Source organism: Clavelina lepadiformis, chromosome 6 (genome assembly GCF_947623445.1).
Source record: "Clavelina lepadiformis chromosome 6, kaClaLepa1.1, whole genome shotgun sequence".
In the NCBI taxonomy this organism is placed as follows: Eukaryota; Metazoa; Chordata; class Ascidiacea; order Aplousobranchia; family Clavelinidae; genus Clavelina; species Clavelina lepadiformis.
Window position 1 is genome coordinate 17,008,416 of NC_135245.1, and position 17,118 is coordinate 17,025,533.

Here is a 17,118-nt window from a genome sequence, read left to right on the forward strand (position 1 = left end):
CAACCATATAGTGGAAAGTGTGGCACCTGCATGCATGAGTTTCATCAACGTTCATCACAGATTTTTTTGTTGTTGCTGTGCAGTTTCTGGAATAGGTTGTGGTTGTTTATAAGTCAAGTGTTTGGCTGGTGAAAGAAAAAATCTGTTTGTGTATGGTGGCATGACCTAACAGCCAACATGAGGTAAGCAATATTTTCTTTATTTTTGTTGAAAATATAGCCTATGTATATTATGTTAACCAATATTCAGACATGTATTGTGTATAGATATGTATTATATCCGAATCCGAATAAAAGACAATTTTAATGGTATCAAAGTGACAGGTTTATTTGTAATATTTTGCATTTGTTTTAAGTGAGAAAGCAATGTGTAGTAACTGTAAGGCTTCTGTCATGATCTATGATGATGCCGAGAGGAAATGGAAAAGTGCTGGACGAACACCTGGCTTATCTAACGTTAATGTTTATCGTCACATGGTGCAAAACACTTTTCGTGTTGTAGGCAGAAAAGAGCAAGATGGCGAGGTAAGAGTGAACTTTTACAAAGATTGTACACAGTGTTTTTTTTAAGCATTATTTCTGTGTATTTGTATATACAGTAGAATTCGCCTATATCGACACCTCAAGGGGATGAAGAAAAAGTGTCGATATAGGCGAAGTGTTCATATAGACAGATCAATATAAATTGTTCCTAAATTCCGGCTTTAGTTCAATGTAAGGGCCTGGTAAGGGTTAAATGTGTGCTTTAATCAGCACTGCCGCTTAATTTTATGTTTTCGCTACACTACGGCAAAGAACAACACAAAGAAGATTGTGAAAAATAATGGTAGTTGTATTTACACGTAATACGCACGCAGACGGTACTGATGCGGAGCAATATGGCGTTACTACAGTAAGGTACAGTGCAGTATTTACTTCCTTGCAAAAAAGTGCAAGTATTTCACTTCCTTCCTGCTTCCCGGGATTAGTCCCAGAGTGAAAAGAAGAGCTACAACTGTCACTATAAACGAACAAAATGCTCTGGGTGATCAAAAAAGGTGTCGATATAGCCAAAGTCAATATAGGCGAACTCGAATGTACATAAAAGATGGGAATTTTGCCGGGGCCAACGAAAAAGTGTCATATATGCGAACTCTCGATATAGCCAAAGTCAATATAGGCGAATTCTACTGTATTGTATCTGCATTCTTATTTGAGGAATTTAGCTCACAAGCTTTTATAAAGTCAGCACATTGTTTTGTTGGTTTACTGTATGTGATGCAGTTGTGTAACCATAACAACACACATTAAGCCTGTTCACATAACCACTTTAAAATTTGGTTTATTTTGTCAAAACTAGCCTAAAAATGGGGTCACTTTTAGCAACTATTGCTCTGGTGTGCGCATTTGCCACACCGTGCAACTGTGCAACTATTTACTTGCTTTGTGCAGTCATATAGCAAACTAACATCATAACCTCATAGTTCTAGATATAACGGCACAATAATTAATGTGAAAACACGCAAAAGAAATAAATTTTAAGTGTTATCCAAAAGCAGTACTCATGCCGAGTTTCCAAAACAAACCCACAATCAAAACTTAGCCAGCCTATGATGATAACCACACTGCCCAGTTGTCTAGCTTGAACGCCCAAATTCTGTAAAAGCAGTCAACTAACTAAACCCATTATAAATGAGATCAAAATAAAAAATAAGATCACCATCATAAATGACCACTTAAATCGGCTATTTGTGAGGTGATTTAAACATGTTGTGTTGTATGCAGGTTGTTATCAACTGTGCTGTGATTTCACAACTGAAATACAATCGCGCGACTCCAACTTTTCATCAATGGAGAGACGGTGTGCGAACTGTTTATGGTTTAAATTTTTCTACCCATGATGAAGCTAATATGTTTGCTGGTGCAATGGAAGATGCCTTGGAAATGCTACGCAATGGCTCTGGTATTCTTTGCCTGCAAAAATTTACCTTATCACATTAGGTTATTTTGTTTTAGAAAATTTATATATTACCAATACTGCTTATGAAAATTATGTTAGCCACTGTTTCTTGCTGAATCTAGTCAATGGTCATTCAGCAATATACTTGATGATTACGTATATATAGTAAGTAGGCTGTGTGTAACAACTGTTAATTTACATTTGTATTATTAGATGTTATCGTACTATGTTTAGATGTATTTTATTACTTCACTATGGTATAGTAAAGTTTCGCCGATTACTTCATTTTCCTACTACACAAAAGTTTTACAATATATATGCATAGCATTGGAGATGAGCTTTTGTTACACAATTATTAATATTAATTCATTTCATTATTACTTAGTGCCAATGTAATATTATGTATAATTTACTTGAATGCTTTATATTTCCAAATTCCAAGCTTTTTGTTAAATCAAAATGAATATTTTGAATGCAAACTGTTCTGTGGGAATATGTCAAAGGGGAGTTTATGTTTGGAATTCCTAAATCCATTGTGATCTAAAATATAGCAACTAGTTTCTGTTTGCTGTTGGGAAAGGCCGGTCCTAAACCACGACTTTACTTCTTGTTTCAAGCAGTCTAGCTGTTTTATTACAGTGGTCTTCATGTTTTGGCTGAATTCTTATCTCTGTAAATTCTGCACTTTGTTTACCTACACAACAGTGTGTCTGTGGTAAACATTAATGACTGTATGTAACTTAAGCATTAAAGCTAAGGCTATTTCACTTTTTGATGTACATCTGTACACATTAAACTGCTTTTGCATAAACTTCTATTTACTAAATCGGGTAAAAATGGTTTGTGGTTGAAGTTGACACTTAATGTCAGTTAGACAGATCGTTATATTGTTTTGAAATTCAGTAATTATTTAGTGCAAACTGCAAAGAACATCTTATAAAATTGTATTAAGCTTACATAAATTATTACTGTTGACATAAGTACTAGCCTGTGCCTTGCATAATGTATACATGTCTGTTATCAGAAAATTTATGACTACTAAATGGTTTCATATTTTTTATTTGATTTTTAGACACTATTTTAATAAACATTTACTCACATTTTTAATCCATACTAATCACCAACTGCATATTTATACTGTAGTAGTAATAAAAAGCTAGACAACAAAACATCTAAGCTCTGTCTTTAAAATACAATATACTTTGAATAGCACATTCTGGATGTGGAAATATTTCATTCAAGATTTTTTTATGGTCCTGTGCTTTTAGTGTAAATAATTGTCAAGACTGTAACCGATATTATCATCACATTATGTCTTTTCACACGTGACCACTACTTTGTATTTAATGTATTGCTTTGGAAGCATCTGAAAACAAGAACCGGTTGTATTAGTTACAGTACATTCAATTAGGAATGGATAAATATTCTAAATAAATATAGAAAAAAGTAAAACTTGTAAATTTAAACACGTGTATATAAATACATATATATTACAAGTGAATTTATGATTGTAGAAAAGAAGTTAAGGATATACAATAAACGCATAAGTTTTCTATAAAATGACTGTAACTGGATGAAAAGGCGGTACCAAGTCTTGCTGTCGCTATACATATAAATTAATTAACATTTTAATATTGGAGGTAAACCAAAAAATATCAATTGTGATAAGCAAATCTGTGAGAACTTATCTTGAGTCTAATGGTGTCCTGTATGTTTGTATTTGCTTTTAAGTAATTAATCCAATTAGGTTCAGCAATGTCTAAACGTTATCCCTGTGGCTTTTGTCTGAAAGCTATACGTATATGATTAGATAGCGATGTGTTTGTTATTTGATGATGTGTTGATGTGATTTTGCTCATACTATATCCATTAAGCCTCTTAAGCCTTGTCGGTACACATAGGTGATAATTGCTGTTTCAGTGATAAAGATCACACACAGAAAATGCTCAAGTCATCATGGTAATGCAATTCATAGTTAGTTGAAGGGATGTTACGTTGTTAGTCAGTGGTATTTCAGAGCACATTTTTCTCTATGTCATATGGTCTGTAAATCATGTGTAGATCCTTATTTGGACGTCTTTATTTGTTGTCTAATTTTCTATATTTATATATTTACATTGGGAGCTGTAATTAATCTACCAATGAACCCTTAGTTTAGTATGACAGTTAGTAATGTAAGTTAGTCATCTACTAGTTGTGCGTATATATAGAAATTCATTGAAGGGTTGTTAGTAAACCATTCAAAATGCCTACTAGCCGGTCGACAGCAAGAATTGTTTTATGTGAGTAGTTTTTGTTGACTTTTACTTTACAATTTTTGTCGTTTCAACACTTTTTTATTTCGTTTTGTACCTTTTCAAAACCTATTTTATCTATTATATCGTGGTATATTTCTTTTACTTTTGCTATTGTCATTTCTGTAATTGTGTTGCTTTCCAGCTTCTCCAAAAATTCGTCGGAGAAGTCACATGGATCCTCCAAATTTTCCACCTTCTAGTCAACCTTTTTCAGGTCATTATGATTCTGAGAATCTTTATCTTTCTTTCTTTACCTTATCCAAAGCGTTGTCTCACTCAGGCATGGTACTGCAATTAACAGAGCATCAGTCTACTCCAAGAAATGAAAATCAAGTTGTCCCAATTTCATCTGAAAAGATAAGATTGGGTGCTGATGTCGATAAGAACAAGGAAATGGAGAAGTCAGATTTAAATAGAAGTTTACAATCTTGTAATTCGTGCCTCAACTTGAAGGATAGTGAAAACCTTTCTCCAAAACCACTGTCTACTTACAAGAGCCAATATTCTTCTCAGCAAGGGATGACACATGAAAGCACATTAAGTGATGTGCAAACTGATGCATTGTCACCGCTCGGAAATAGTTTAAGAAAACACACCAATATTTGTGATGCAGACATAACTGTAAATCCAGTTGTTTGTAAGATTTCTCTTCCAGCCTTTCCTTCTCAGCCGCAAGAAAAGAACGATGACAAACAAAAAAGTAAAAAGTCGCAGTCTTGGGTGCATTTGGGTCAAGTTACACATTCACTACCTGGCTCAACAAGTTCCTCTCCAGTGTCTTTAATTCAAAAGCCCACATCCCAAGACAATTCACCAGCCAAAGATTTGTTGAATGCCATCGCTATGGAATGCAGTGGAGAAGTGTCGAAACAGATCAAGCTTGATGCTCACTGGGAATCAGATTTTGATAGGGATTCTAACTGTGACAGTTTCAGTGTTAACATCACTACTAAACTTGAAGATTGCTTTCATTTGAACGGTCCAGCCTCGAATGACACAGGCAAGACTCCTTGTGGAGCAATAAATCAACTTTCTTCTTCCCCATGTTCATCATTTTCTTCAGTGAGCTCATCATTGGGGGAGTTGAGTAATGTAGAAGAAATTAAATCATGTAATGGTTCAGCATATTGCAAATTAACTCGACTTCCAGGATTTGATCATGTGTTAAGGCAACTCCGAACTTCTGTTCCTCTTGCTCCTGCGTATGATAATCTGTCTTCTGTGAATTCTTCCTTACTGGCAGGTCTGTTGGAATGTGAATGAATTCTTTCTATTCTGAATTTCAAGTGTTTTGTGACACATCAGAATGTTTTAGTGTGATGAAATACATGGCTTAGATTTTTGGATTTCATTTTGAAGTAGAATGGGAGATATATGACATGTTTTTTGTGCACCTGTTTGCAGTTGAAATAGTTATTCAGCAATATTATTAGTCTCATCACATTTGGTGGATTTCTAGTGGTGCTGGTGCTTAAGATTTCCTCTTGTTATGAATGTTTTGTGGAAAATTTTTTGAATACATAAGCAATTTTGAATTAGAATAATTCAAACCCTTTTAAAACTAACTCATCATTCATTTAACAAATTCATTCAAGGTGAGGAACTTTGATCTTTTTATGCTGAATGGATTTCTTTAACTTTTTAGGACCTCCATCAGGACCGTCACCAGCTGAATTAGAAGCCAAAAGGTAAGAAATATGTGGATGTGATTTCGATCAACCCCATCTGCAGACTTGTGTTGTCAAAGGATAACTAAAGCGACGACTATGTGTTTGAACAAGGTGTGCAAAATAGATACTGCTAACGTCGCTTTGTGTTTTTAGACGAGAGCAAGAAGAAAAAGAGAGACAGCAAAAAGAGAGAGAAAGACAAGAAAAAGAACGTCAAGAGAGGGAAAGAAAAGAGAGGGAACGTCTTGAAAATGAGAGGATTGCAAGAGAAAGAGCTGCTGCAGCATGTACGAAACTATTAACTTATATAATTTATTCATGTATTTATTAGGAATGCGATATGCAAATTGGCTGATTGCAAATGAATTGGACTTTGTAATATTGGCCGATGACAGTTAACTGGCTGCCAACTTAAGAGCTTGATTTCATAGCAGGAAAATGCTTGTTTAATTATGTTATGGTATGAAAATTGGCAATGTTTTATGGCACTTAATTTGCATGAACCTTGAATGACAGTGTATAATAAGAACAACGAATGCATTTTCTGCAAAAATTATGATGTCTTTATGGGTAAATGTCTTATAATGTCAAGTTCGCATGAAAATTTACATTTTACAAAGTTTTTGAATTGGCCAAATGTGAAGAAAAGTTTTTATAACAGTTAATTGGTGCAATAGTGTAACTTTAATATTTAGTTTAATACTTAGCCAATTGATTTTCTTTGGTTGCTGCAGTAATAGGTGTTTTGGTAAATAAGAATTTAATACTGTATGGAAGTCAAAAAGTTCTGTTTGGTTCTGAATAACATTTTCATCAATGTTCCTTTTCTTTTAATCAGCTGCTGCACCAGCAGCTCCCCCTCCCCCTGCAGCAGGTGGTGCTCCTCCTCCTCCTCCACCACCTCCGCCTCCCCCTCCTCCATCCACACCAGCGGCACCTCCGGCTCCACCTTCCAGTGCTCCAAGTGGTGATGGCGGGGGCGGTCAAAGCGGACTGGCCGCTGCTTTAGCTGCAGCTAAACTGAAAAAATCTTTGGTGTGTATATTGTTCGGGTATATATATGATACATGATTTATATGACATATAAGGTATGTATATATGAGTGTATATCTTCGGGTATATTGTTGATCTGTTTTACTTTTAAGACCTAAAGATTAATGGAGGATAGTTTTGCTTTGGTTTCATTTTATAGATTTAGTCACTACAGTTTGGTAACTTCATGTCGTATGATTGTTTGTAGTGCTTAACTGTTTCCTTATTGTATATATACGTCATACAATCGATAAGTCAAAAATATGTGTAGATAGGTACAAATTATGGGCGTCAGATTTAACCAGCGTTTCTAATTTAAAGTGTTTAATGTACTGTCTCCTGATATATATTTACAGTATATAGCAGGGGTGGCCAAAATGCGGCTCTTTGAGCCTTTGATTACGGCTCTTTAATGAATTAGCATTGTTGAATTAGACATGCATTTTCCCGGTCTAGACGAGTTGTTTGATCAGATTATGAAACAATGCGTTCTATCACAAGTAGTAACCGTGGACTCATTGTTAGTAATAATCAAATTACACTCCGAAAAGTACATTATTGTACAGAAGTGTGCTAACTTGTACACTGTAGTTAAGTAAACTGTCAGATTGAAGCTGTACCTCAGGACTGACCTAGTTTTAAGTCTTGGTTACGGTTATACTAATAATATTGCAAAAAGAGTTGGTGAAGCCCAGGTGGAGACTCATAGTATCAACACGCAGCACTAATGTTAATCAATAGCTACACTTCGTTGTGAGTGAATAAATTCGTGTTTTTTATTGTGTTTGTGTTGTGGCTCTTTTAAAACTGGAATTTGTTATATGCGGCTCGAGCATGAAGCAGGTCTGGCCACCCCTGGTATACAACAACACAAGGCTGTAAATATGAACGTGAGAAATGTAAGGCAATGAGGGTTATACGCTCAACTTTTCTTTTAAAAGTTTTTATATCACTTTTTCAGAAATTTATGTATATACTTGTGCAATTTGCGGTACCAGTAAATAGTGCACATGTCTGCATCCTTAAAGCACCAAAGTCAAGTCTATTCATGCAATTAGTTTTAACAGTTTTAACTGACCACATGAGTTTGGTGTTGTGTTGAGATAGGCTATGTTGAAACGAAGTTTTAGGGTCAGAAACTATGAGACGGCTCATGTAATGAGCATGCATTTAGGTAAATGTATATCTTAAATTGAATCGAGTATTACACATTTTTTCGTTGATGAAACTGATAGTGGTGGTGTGTATTGTATTAGAAGACTGAAATAGTGTACCATAAAAAGGTTTTAGGTTATGATTGGTGTAGTAGTTTGTATTCTGCATTTCCTCTATTGGATGGTTCTCGTGGTGTGTTTTTGTATCAGTGCATCGGACTGAATTTGTATTGCTTTGACTGAATTCCTGTCGTATGATGTCAGTGACCATAAATACATGCTGAGGCCAATATTTCCTGTTGCGAAAAGAAATCGAATGCATTCATTCACCTAAATCTCTTCCCATATGCTTTAACACTTGGACAATAAGACCACTTAGAACAATTACCAAACCTTGTATGAAATTATGCAAACACTGTGTATACTGATTTTTTTGATGACATTTACCAGTTATTATTAAAATTTGAAGCTTAGAATGTTTTCGAAAACATAGTTTTTGGTCCTGTACAGTAAGCATAATACATGTATCGTACATTATTTTAAGCATACCCTTATTTGAAAGCAAGCTTTGTCTAACCACATGCAACATAAGTTTATTCCATTGCATGACACAGTGTTGATTATAAGGCTGTGTCCTGTATATGGGCTAATGACTTCCTGGTTCGATGAGCCGTTGTTCTGAGTCAGAGTCGGTGTTTTAGTTGCTAGCATTCTTCAATGTCTTGCGTTGTCTTAAATTTTGACATACATATATTTTGTTTGTCAAATCATTGCACTGTCCAAGAACACCCTTACTCATATTTTTGCTTATAATTGTATGATGTGTAATTTCGTGATTAAACAATTTCATATCTTTAGGCTCCTGATCGTGATGAAAGTACCCCAGCTCCATCTGGTGGTGGCGGCAGCAGCGGTGGTGGTGGTGGTGGCTTAGATCTAATGGGAGAACTCCAGAAGAAAATGATGTAAGTTGCGAAATTGCTCGATAAAACTCGCTATCATATAATTGCTAGACTCTGGCAACAATTTTGATGAACGCCACTGAAATTTATCTGCATAATACCCACGTAGTTATTCACATATTAGCTACTTGTAAAAGAACTAGATGCTTGACAATAAGCTTATACAATTTTAAATCTTTCACAAGTGATCCAAAGTTTGGTACACATTTACTTATAAAGCAACATTGCCTTAATCCTTCATTTGGGAGAAGAAAAAAGTGTAGTTGCTTGAAAATAGCGCTATTGGATAATGCTAACCAGATAGCAATAAAGATCAATAAATTCAGTTAAATTCCAAATTTTGGTTTTAATACTACTTTGGTATTTAGATTTCATGTAATATGACATAAGTATTAGGTTAATCGCAAGTGTTACTGCTCATTTGCCAATAATTTGAGAAACGATTTTGTTTCGTTTGAATGTTTAATTTGCATTTTTATTTAATTTAGGAAGAGAAGGGCTGCTGCAGAACAGAATGGGGTAAGTTAACAGGAAACAGCTCTTTTGTAAATTCAAAAAATGTATGCTTACATATTGTATGATATTCACACTGCTTTAAAGTGATTTGGAAATAAGGGTGAACCTTGTTATACCCGGAAGCTTCTCCTATGCTCTGTGAGTCATAATTTTGTCAACACAAAACACAAAGCCTGGTTATATATGTCATTTTAAACAATGCTGGCATACCTGTGGGGAAATCTTTATTTGGCACTAGACCAATTGTAATAGCCATTACACTCACTTTTTGTTTGATACCATTCCTTTCAAGGTCATTATCAAACTAATTGTTATTTTTACCAGAAACGTTTAATAATGATTTCTCCTAGCCATCCTGAGAGCACGGTCAATGCTTTGTTGTACATTTCAATAATACAAGCTTTCTTCGTATAATTAGCCAGTTTACAAAACTGGAGATCGTGTTCTGTGTTTTGGTTTTTCAAACTTAGATAGAATAATTTTCAGTTTTGCTGTCAGATTATATTTATTGCAAACCATAATTTGCTATAATGACATCGTGTTTATAAAATCCACACAATAACATCATCGGCGTTGGAAATAATCATAAGCTTGAATTAAAGACAAACTTCCTGTTGTCATTGTGTGGGCCATTTTTGTGTCAACATCCTAAAATATGTTCTTTTTCCTGTTTAAAAATGCTTATTTCGTGGATGCCTTATTTCATGTGCTAATTTAGGATTTCCTTTGCAGAAAACATGTTGACATAAAATGATTTAGTGCAAGATAATTAGCAAAGCTATTTACCAATTGAAATATTCAAAATAATACCACTCAACCCAGTCAATTTGTGTTGCGAGTGGTATACTGGATAGTAGAAAGCAAAAGTTTGCTTACCTTCAAAGCATTTCAATGGCTCTGGCTTCTAATCAAGAGCAGCTTGTATTTTTTTCTTGCCATTATAAATTTATCTGACTAGAACCATATGCACTACAATTACTTTGCTGGTAATCCTGTTGATCAGTACTTACGCTCACTTCTTCGAGTCTCTTTTGTTGATAAGACAACGTTTTCACATTTCCTAGAGACACTTTTAGTATGGCAGTTTTTAGCCGCGCCTTTTAATCACGTAAATACGGCGCTTCCATGATGTTTTTGTGTAGTTCCAAATTCATTTTTTATTTCTTTTGCAGGATTCAGGCGTCAAGCCGCCCCCATCTAATATTTCTCCTGCTCCTAAGCCAGCAGCAAACACAGCACCAGGTATTTTAATCAGTGCCTTATATATTTAACCATTGTTGACTTTTAAGTAGAAATAGAAAATTTAAATGTTAGGCTATATCTTGTAAGTTATGTCATGCTTATTTTAATGTGATAAAACAAAATGATTGCGAAATATTTTCTACAGCTGCAGACACGAAGAGACCGTGGCAAAAAAGTAATTCAAATTCAACCACTACAAATGCATCTGTGTAAGTGTATGATCTGTCCTTCAATGCTTGTAGTTTTTGTCTCGCAACACTTTTAGTCGGTTTCTATTCTTTTATTCTGCTAGAAATCAATATTTATATAAAATCAGAGCTGGCAGTCAGGAAAAGATGAGTTTGATGAACTAAATCATTGAATGAAGAATGCAGCCTATTGTCGATGGCCTATTGGTACACTTTTTCATGCAGATAAGACACAAACAGATTTTGATTACCATGTTCCATCTTTGCTTATCACCCACACTACTGAAAAATATACGAAATAATGGAAAGGAAACCTAATGTAATAAATAAATTTTGAATGATAAGCACGAAAACGTTCTGTACTTAACATGTATAGAAACGCACATTGGTTAATTTTAAAGAATATCATAAAATGTATAGGGCAAGCACAATAAGCCTTAAGTGATGTCCACAAAGGTTTATTTTGTTTTAAAAACACCAAGTATGTTACCAATGGAAAACACTTCCAACAGTTGCTTCACTGAGTAGAGAAAACAAATTCCACAGGCCGTGATACAAACAAGAAACGAGCAGGAATAGATCATTATTATCGTTTCTTAGTATCCCATATTAAAGGTTGATGTAGTTTGCGATTTGGTTCTGGTGCCGTTTTGTATATTAGCAAATTGAATGCAGGAAACTCACTCCCGCCAGTGGTGATGCAAGGCGCAATTCTTTTGGAACGTAAGTTATTCAGGTTTCTTTTGATCTAAAAGATGCCTTTGAAACCTAGAATTAGCCCTAATTTTACTTGAAATATTCTTGTATTGTGAAATCTATTGGCTTGCTGGGGATGACGAATTTTAATTTTACTTCCCAGGTCTTGTTTGTAAAAAACCTTTAGTTTCGTTTGGAATGTTCAACAAAATTAACGATGATAAAAAGGAACATTTTATTTGACTTGTATATGTTCTTGACACTTTTGAAAACGTATTTGCAGCTAAACACTGATACATCATATTTTGAGATGTGTTTCAGTAAAAAAATGGTCTAGTTTTCTCAGGATGGTCTTTGACTGATAATAATAGAATGTATTTTGTTTTTTAATCTGACTTTAAGTGGTTATTTATAATGCTGAATTGCGCATGCTTGTAATGATTCAATTTGTCTTCTTCACTGCAAAAGATAAGGCATATAAATACCAACTCTTGAATTCACGTACTCGTTGCTAATTCAAGCATTTTATGACAGAATGCTCATGTTAGAAATCTTTTCTTTGTTAATGAATTTGAATTGAATATGCCATCTTGATTTTTTGTTTTTTCACAAAATGCTTGGAATTGAAATCGTTCTTTTGAAAATACTATGAACTTGTCATGTTAAGTGTCCATGACTGTTATTTTGTTACATCATAGTCCACAAGGCATGTTTGATGCATGCTCAATTGCTTGAGGGATGTTTGCTTTGCAATAGGATCCTAGTCTTCACATACAGAAATGCCTTTTCCTTATTACACAGGAAAACTGATAAATTGGAATCAAGTGATAGTTTGAGAAGACATTCATTCGGGATAGGGCCGTGAGTCAAACTTAAGAGATGTAGCTCATTTTTCTCTAAATTTTCCAGAAAGTGTTACCAGTATTATGTTGATGTATGCAGGATTGCAGGGATCCTTCATAATCATGTGCGATTGATTTTAATATATTTTATGTTTTTTCAAGTCTTGCTGCAACGCGACATGGGATGCACAGTTGCACTAACTTGCATACCTGTGTATTACGTGCTTGATTATATTATACTTGGCAGTGAACAAAATAGCATTGTTTTTTACAATTGGACTGAAGCAGTAATGTTAGCAAAACTTTGAAGTAAATGTTAATTTTTTGAGGAAGCTTGCAAGGTTGAAATTAATGCTGGTACTAAATCTCAGGGTCTGTTGTTTTCTAAAGAACTTAATTGATTTCGTTTCATCCCTATTTTGAATTTGATTCGGGATGGTTGACACCAATGTTTAAAATGTCAATACTAAAAATGGTTTGTCTTTTTTGTTCTGCATACTTGCCAGGTATTTCATGTGTCAAACCAGTTCAGTAATATACATTATTGGCGGCAAAAGGCAATTTTCGTTGAACAAGAAAAATCATAGTTGGGTGTCGCCATGTTAATTGTTAATATTGCTTAAAACTGATATTTACATTGCACATGTTTAGAATGTTTTTCTACTTAATTTGAATTGAATGGTGGTGGTAAGCGTATTAATTTATCAATGTCACAACTTGTTAAAAAGACTCCAATATTCAAAAGTATACATTGTTGAACTGCATGGTTAATTAGTATTTTGGTGCGGGTGTGATCAGCCAATAATTATATATACTTTTTTCAATTTTATGCTTAAGTTTCTATTCGACATCCAGTTTGTAAATTTAGTGATTAGTGAGTTTAAATAAATTAACCAGCATCGATAATGTCCTAAGATTAAGCGACCGGTTTGTAAACAACACAAAAGAAAGATTTATGAGTAAACGAACAAATTATCTCGTTGTTAACAGTTCTGTGATTTTGTGAAATCTTATGTTTTGGGCTTAGCAACACGCACGAAACAAATAACATTCATTCCAAGCGATTGTTATCAAGATGTGTTTAGTATTTTTTATCAAAGTTATTTCTTCAATTTATCATAATTTTAGGAAAAAACCTGCAGCCGCTCCAGGTGGAGCTAGTGGTTCAGATTTAGACCAACTGAAACAGGTATGATGTGAAAGTTACTTTAGCTTATTTTCTGTTTCAAGTACAAGTCACCAGGTATTCACCATTAACATATATAGTATATGTCTTGATCTCACAATTATGTTTGTCTTCTCTTCAGGAGATTTTATCAGAAATGAAAACTGAAATGCAAAACATTAAAGAAGAAATCATCAAAGGTATTATTTTCAGAGATTTTTGAAACTTTTCTGTGCATTTGGTCAAACAAGTAATGGTTAGCATAAATATTACAATGATGGTACAGTGTGTTTTGTGAAACCTTTTGTAAAATCTCTTTACATAAATTAAAATGAAATCTTGAACACCATAAAGGACGAAGTGTGAATTCAATTCATTGTATAAAGGACATTTAAAATCATTTTGCGACTGTATAAACATGCCGTTATTGAGTTGATACAAAGATTTATTGTGATTCTTTTTCCAGCGATTCGTGAAGAGCTGAATAAGTGAATATTGATCCAATGTGAAATTGAACAACGGAGCAGCCCTATGTTTTTTTCCGCTATATGTTCAACGTTTCAGACATTGTCAAGATTATCCATCTGCTTTCACATCTGGTTTAAAGACCGGGATCTTTGTATTGTGATGTCATTATCTACTTCTGCATTCATTAATATTATATCTTTCAACGATGAAATGCTACTTTAAAATATATATGGCTGTAGTTTTTGTCTGAGATGAAAAACAGTGTTATCTGAATACACGCTTGCTTCATTTTAGCCCAATTTCATCTTTTGTTTAAAGCTTTTGGAAAAACTTCAACGTATATATAAACTAACCTATCAGTTTTTTGAAAACTGCTAGCTTTGTAAAATTGTCCTAATTTGTTTGTTATTGCGGGTGTATTTAAGCAAACAATATTGCAAAATACTCCACAAATCAAAGATACACCAAAATTAATGATGGTGTTTTTACCGAGTATTCAAGGTTATTTTCGATATACTATAATCGTTGTCACAGATACATCTAAACCTCATTGTAGATTCAATTTTCTTGCTAATTACTTGTGCTTGTTGTCAGAGAATATGTTTGTTCAAATTATTTTTGATCGCCATCTCACATCGGTCTGAAAATCGCATCTATAAAATCTGGTTTTCAAATCTTAACCATGCCCGTAGGGTCAGCCTGTCTGGTATATATGTCATGTTTTGTTCTAATATTAATCCCTTTGTAATGGTGTCAATGTCCAACACAGATGTCGTTGTAGCGGCTCTTCAACACGCTAGCTGTATTGTAAAACCAAAGCAAGGCTGATAATACAATACTATGAAGCCGTGTATTAACCAAAAAGAGATATGTGTATCTTTTCATATTTTCAACTCTGTTTATGTCATTGTAGCGTGCACTGCGTTGAACAACACGCGAAACCATGCGATGTGCCCGCTCACGTAATCTTTATATAAAATGCAGTGCTTTAAATTTCATGTACATAGTTCTTCACGCTTTCATTATCGCTGTTCTTAATCTCTTTTGTGATGCATTTTTGCAATCGAATGGTAAGCTTTTGATCACCACATATGTTCTAAGTGATTGTCATTATCTGCTTTTCTGAAGTACTTTCACTTTTCATTTCGATTATTTGGCAATTATTTTTACCTTTGATTGAAATTATAAAGTTGGCGATAATTTCGTTTTCTCATTGTTCTTTGGAATTAACTTTGATTATGTGAAACATCTGTTAAGTCTGATCCTTGCAACTTAAAGCTCTGGTCGTTACTGTGTTTAAAAGTGAACAATTGCTATGAAGGTTTATTTAAAGCTTACTATTAAATCATTCGGTTGAAGCTATCATTCAGATAAAGTATGTTTTGGCATATCGTCTTTTTTCAATCATCACATTCATTATAACTGTTACAACGTAATCAGTTTGTTTCTATGTTTTTTTATCACTTGCTGCTTATATTCTATAGACTATTTTTTTCAAGCACCGCATTTTCTACTGGCACCGTTATTCTTGGATAAATTTGTACACTTTAACACATCACATTGCAAGCAATTACCATCGGTCGCTTGTTATTTAAGATTTTTGCTTCTTCATAAGCTTTTTTTCTAAAAACCGCTTTGCTTTACGACTAACACGTCGCACTAGTTAAATTCCAGTTTAGCGACCATTCCGTGCCACTTTTCGAGATTGTGTGATTTTTGCATTCCTAACATGCTAGATATAGCACAAGATAAATGTTGAAAATGCGTGCTTTGAGGACCAACATGACGTGTGTTGTGCATCGATAAAGCGATGAATAAAAGCTTTGTATCCGGTGAAATGCTTCGAGAATTTGTTTTTATAAGCTGTTAGAATATGGTTTGAACTGCTGCCTTTTTTCGCTGCTCTAGCAAGTGGCAAAACTGCATTTTCTAACTTTACACCAAAAGCAAACAATTTGTACCTAAAATTTAGACAAATGGACATAAAAAGCTTAGATAAACTCTTGAAACGTTGTTTGAAAGCTTTATTTTACTTTTTAACCTTAAATATTTTGGACAGTAAAAAGAGTTATCACGATTGGTTAAATTATATTCACTCTTACCTTTGTGGTTATCTCAGGGATATTTATTAAATATTTTATTGTCCAATAATTTTATTAACTTCATTTCTATGTTTTTTGTGTTTTTTGTTTCCTTTGCATTTCTTGCTGTTTAATCAAGTCTCCTGGAGAGTGGAAAGAACCAAGCGGTTATTAATGCTTTAGATTAGTTCAAGAGGCAAAGATACGCAGCCGATGTTTAAATTTATAACACGTACTCGTTTACAAGGTGAACGCTTTGTCTAGCTAATTTAATCAAATCAAAAATAATCAAATAATTTTTAAAGTAACATAGAAGTTTTTTAATTAAGTCTCAGTTGGTACAGTTTATTACGGTTATCAATTATATTTCAAGTAGGTAGAATTTGTTTAAGTACAGTATAGTCATTCAATCACTGCACATTTTAATCAGTAGCGCTGTTAGCGGTAATAAATGGACCAATCACGAGTAGCCTTCCTTTGCGTACGAAATCAAAACACAAAATAAAAGAACCTAATGAAAGCCTACAGAAGTTCTGTAACAGAACCTGCCAGTCGCCTAGTCTGGCTAGGCCAATGAACTACAGTACTAAGCGTAGCCTTACCGTTAAAGCAAAATTTTAGCACTATGCTTTTCCATCCCCACAGTCAATGGCAAAAAATAAATGGTACGAATTAGCCTACTTAAGCACTTACTTGCGATATAAATCGGATTGCAAAGTGGAAAAGTGTCGAGAAAAGATACAAATTTCAAATCAGAAGATGTTAAGAATTACATGCTGCTGTATTGCAATAAATAAATGGAAAAATCTTAATAAAGTGAATGTTGATCGACCACATGAACAAATACAAATGCTTGGTGAAAATTTA

General features: G+C 34.1%; 2 protein-coding genes across 6 annotated transcripts; both read left to right on the forward strand.

Moving 5' to 3' along the window:
* The first annotated feature begins 30 nt into the window (after window positions 1–30).
* Window positions 31–16,008, forward strand: LOC143461673 (uncharacterized). Of its 3 annotated transcripts, XM_076959488.1 has the most exons (15): window positions 31–182; window positions 356–524; window positions 1,764–1,941; window positions 5,881–5,923; window positions 6,059–6,192; window positions 6,744–6,940; window positions 8,950–9,056; window positions 9,542–9,572; window positions 10,742–10,811; window positions 10,957–11,020; window positions 11,675–11,722; window positions 12,497–12,556; window positions 13,666–13,726; window positions 13,845–13,902; window positions 14,169–16,008. In XM_076959488.1, exons 1-15 carry the CDS (start codon window positions 178–180, stop codon window positions 14,192–14,194), a joined length of 1,251 nt encoding a protein of 416 aa, XP_076815603.1. In that variant the 5' UTR covers window positions 31–177; the 3' UTR covers window positions 14,195–16,008. The 3 variants fall into 3 exon arrangements, with proteins under 3 accessions (XP_076815603.1, XP_076815605.1, XP_076815606.1); XM_076959490.1 differs by lacking the exon at window positions 12,497–12,556; XM_076959491.1 differs by lacking the exons at window positions 11,675–11,722; window positions 12,497–12,556.
* Window positions 1,949–5,874, forward strand: LOC143461674 (uncharacterized). Of its 3 annotated transcripts, none has more exons than XM_076959493.1 (3): window positions 1,949–4,220; window positions 4,378–4,449; window positions 4,516–5,874. In XM_076959493.1, exons 1-3 carry the CDS (start codon window positions 4,184–4,186, stop codon window positions 5,496–5,498), a joined length of 1,092 nt encoding a protein of 363 aa, XP_076815608.1. In that variant the 5' UTR covers window positions 1,949–4,183; the 3' UTR covers window positions 5,499–5,874. The 3 variants fall into 3 exon arrangements, with proteins under 3 accessions (XP_076815608.1, XP_076815609.1, XP_076815607.1); XM_076959494.1 differs by having other exon boundaries at window positions 4,537–5,874; XM_076959492.1 differs by having other exon boundaries at window positions 4,378–5,874.
* Window positions 16,009–17,118: the final 1,110 nt, after the last annotated feature.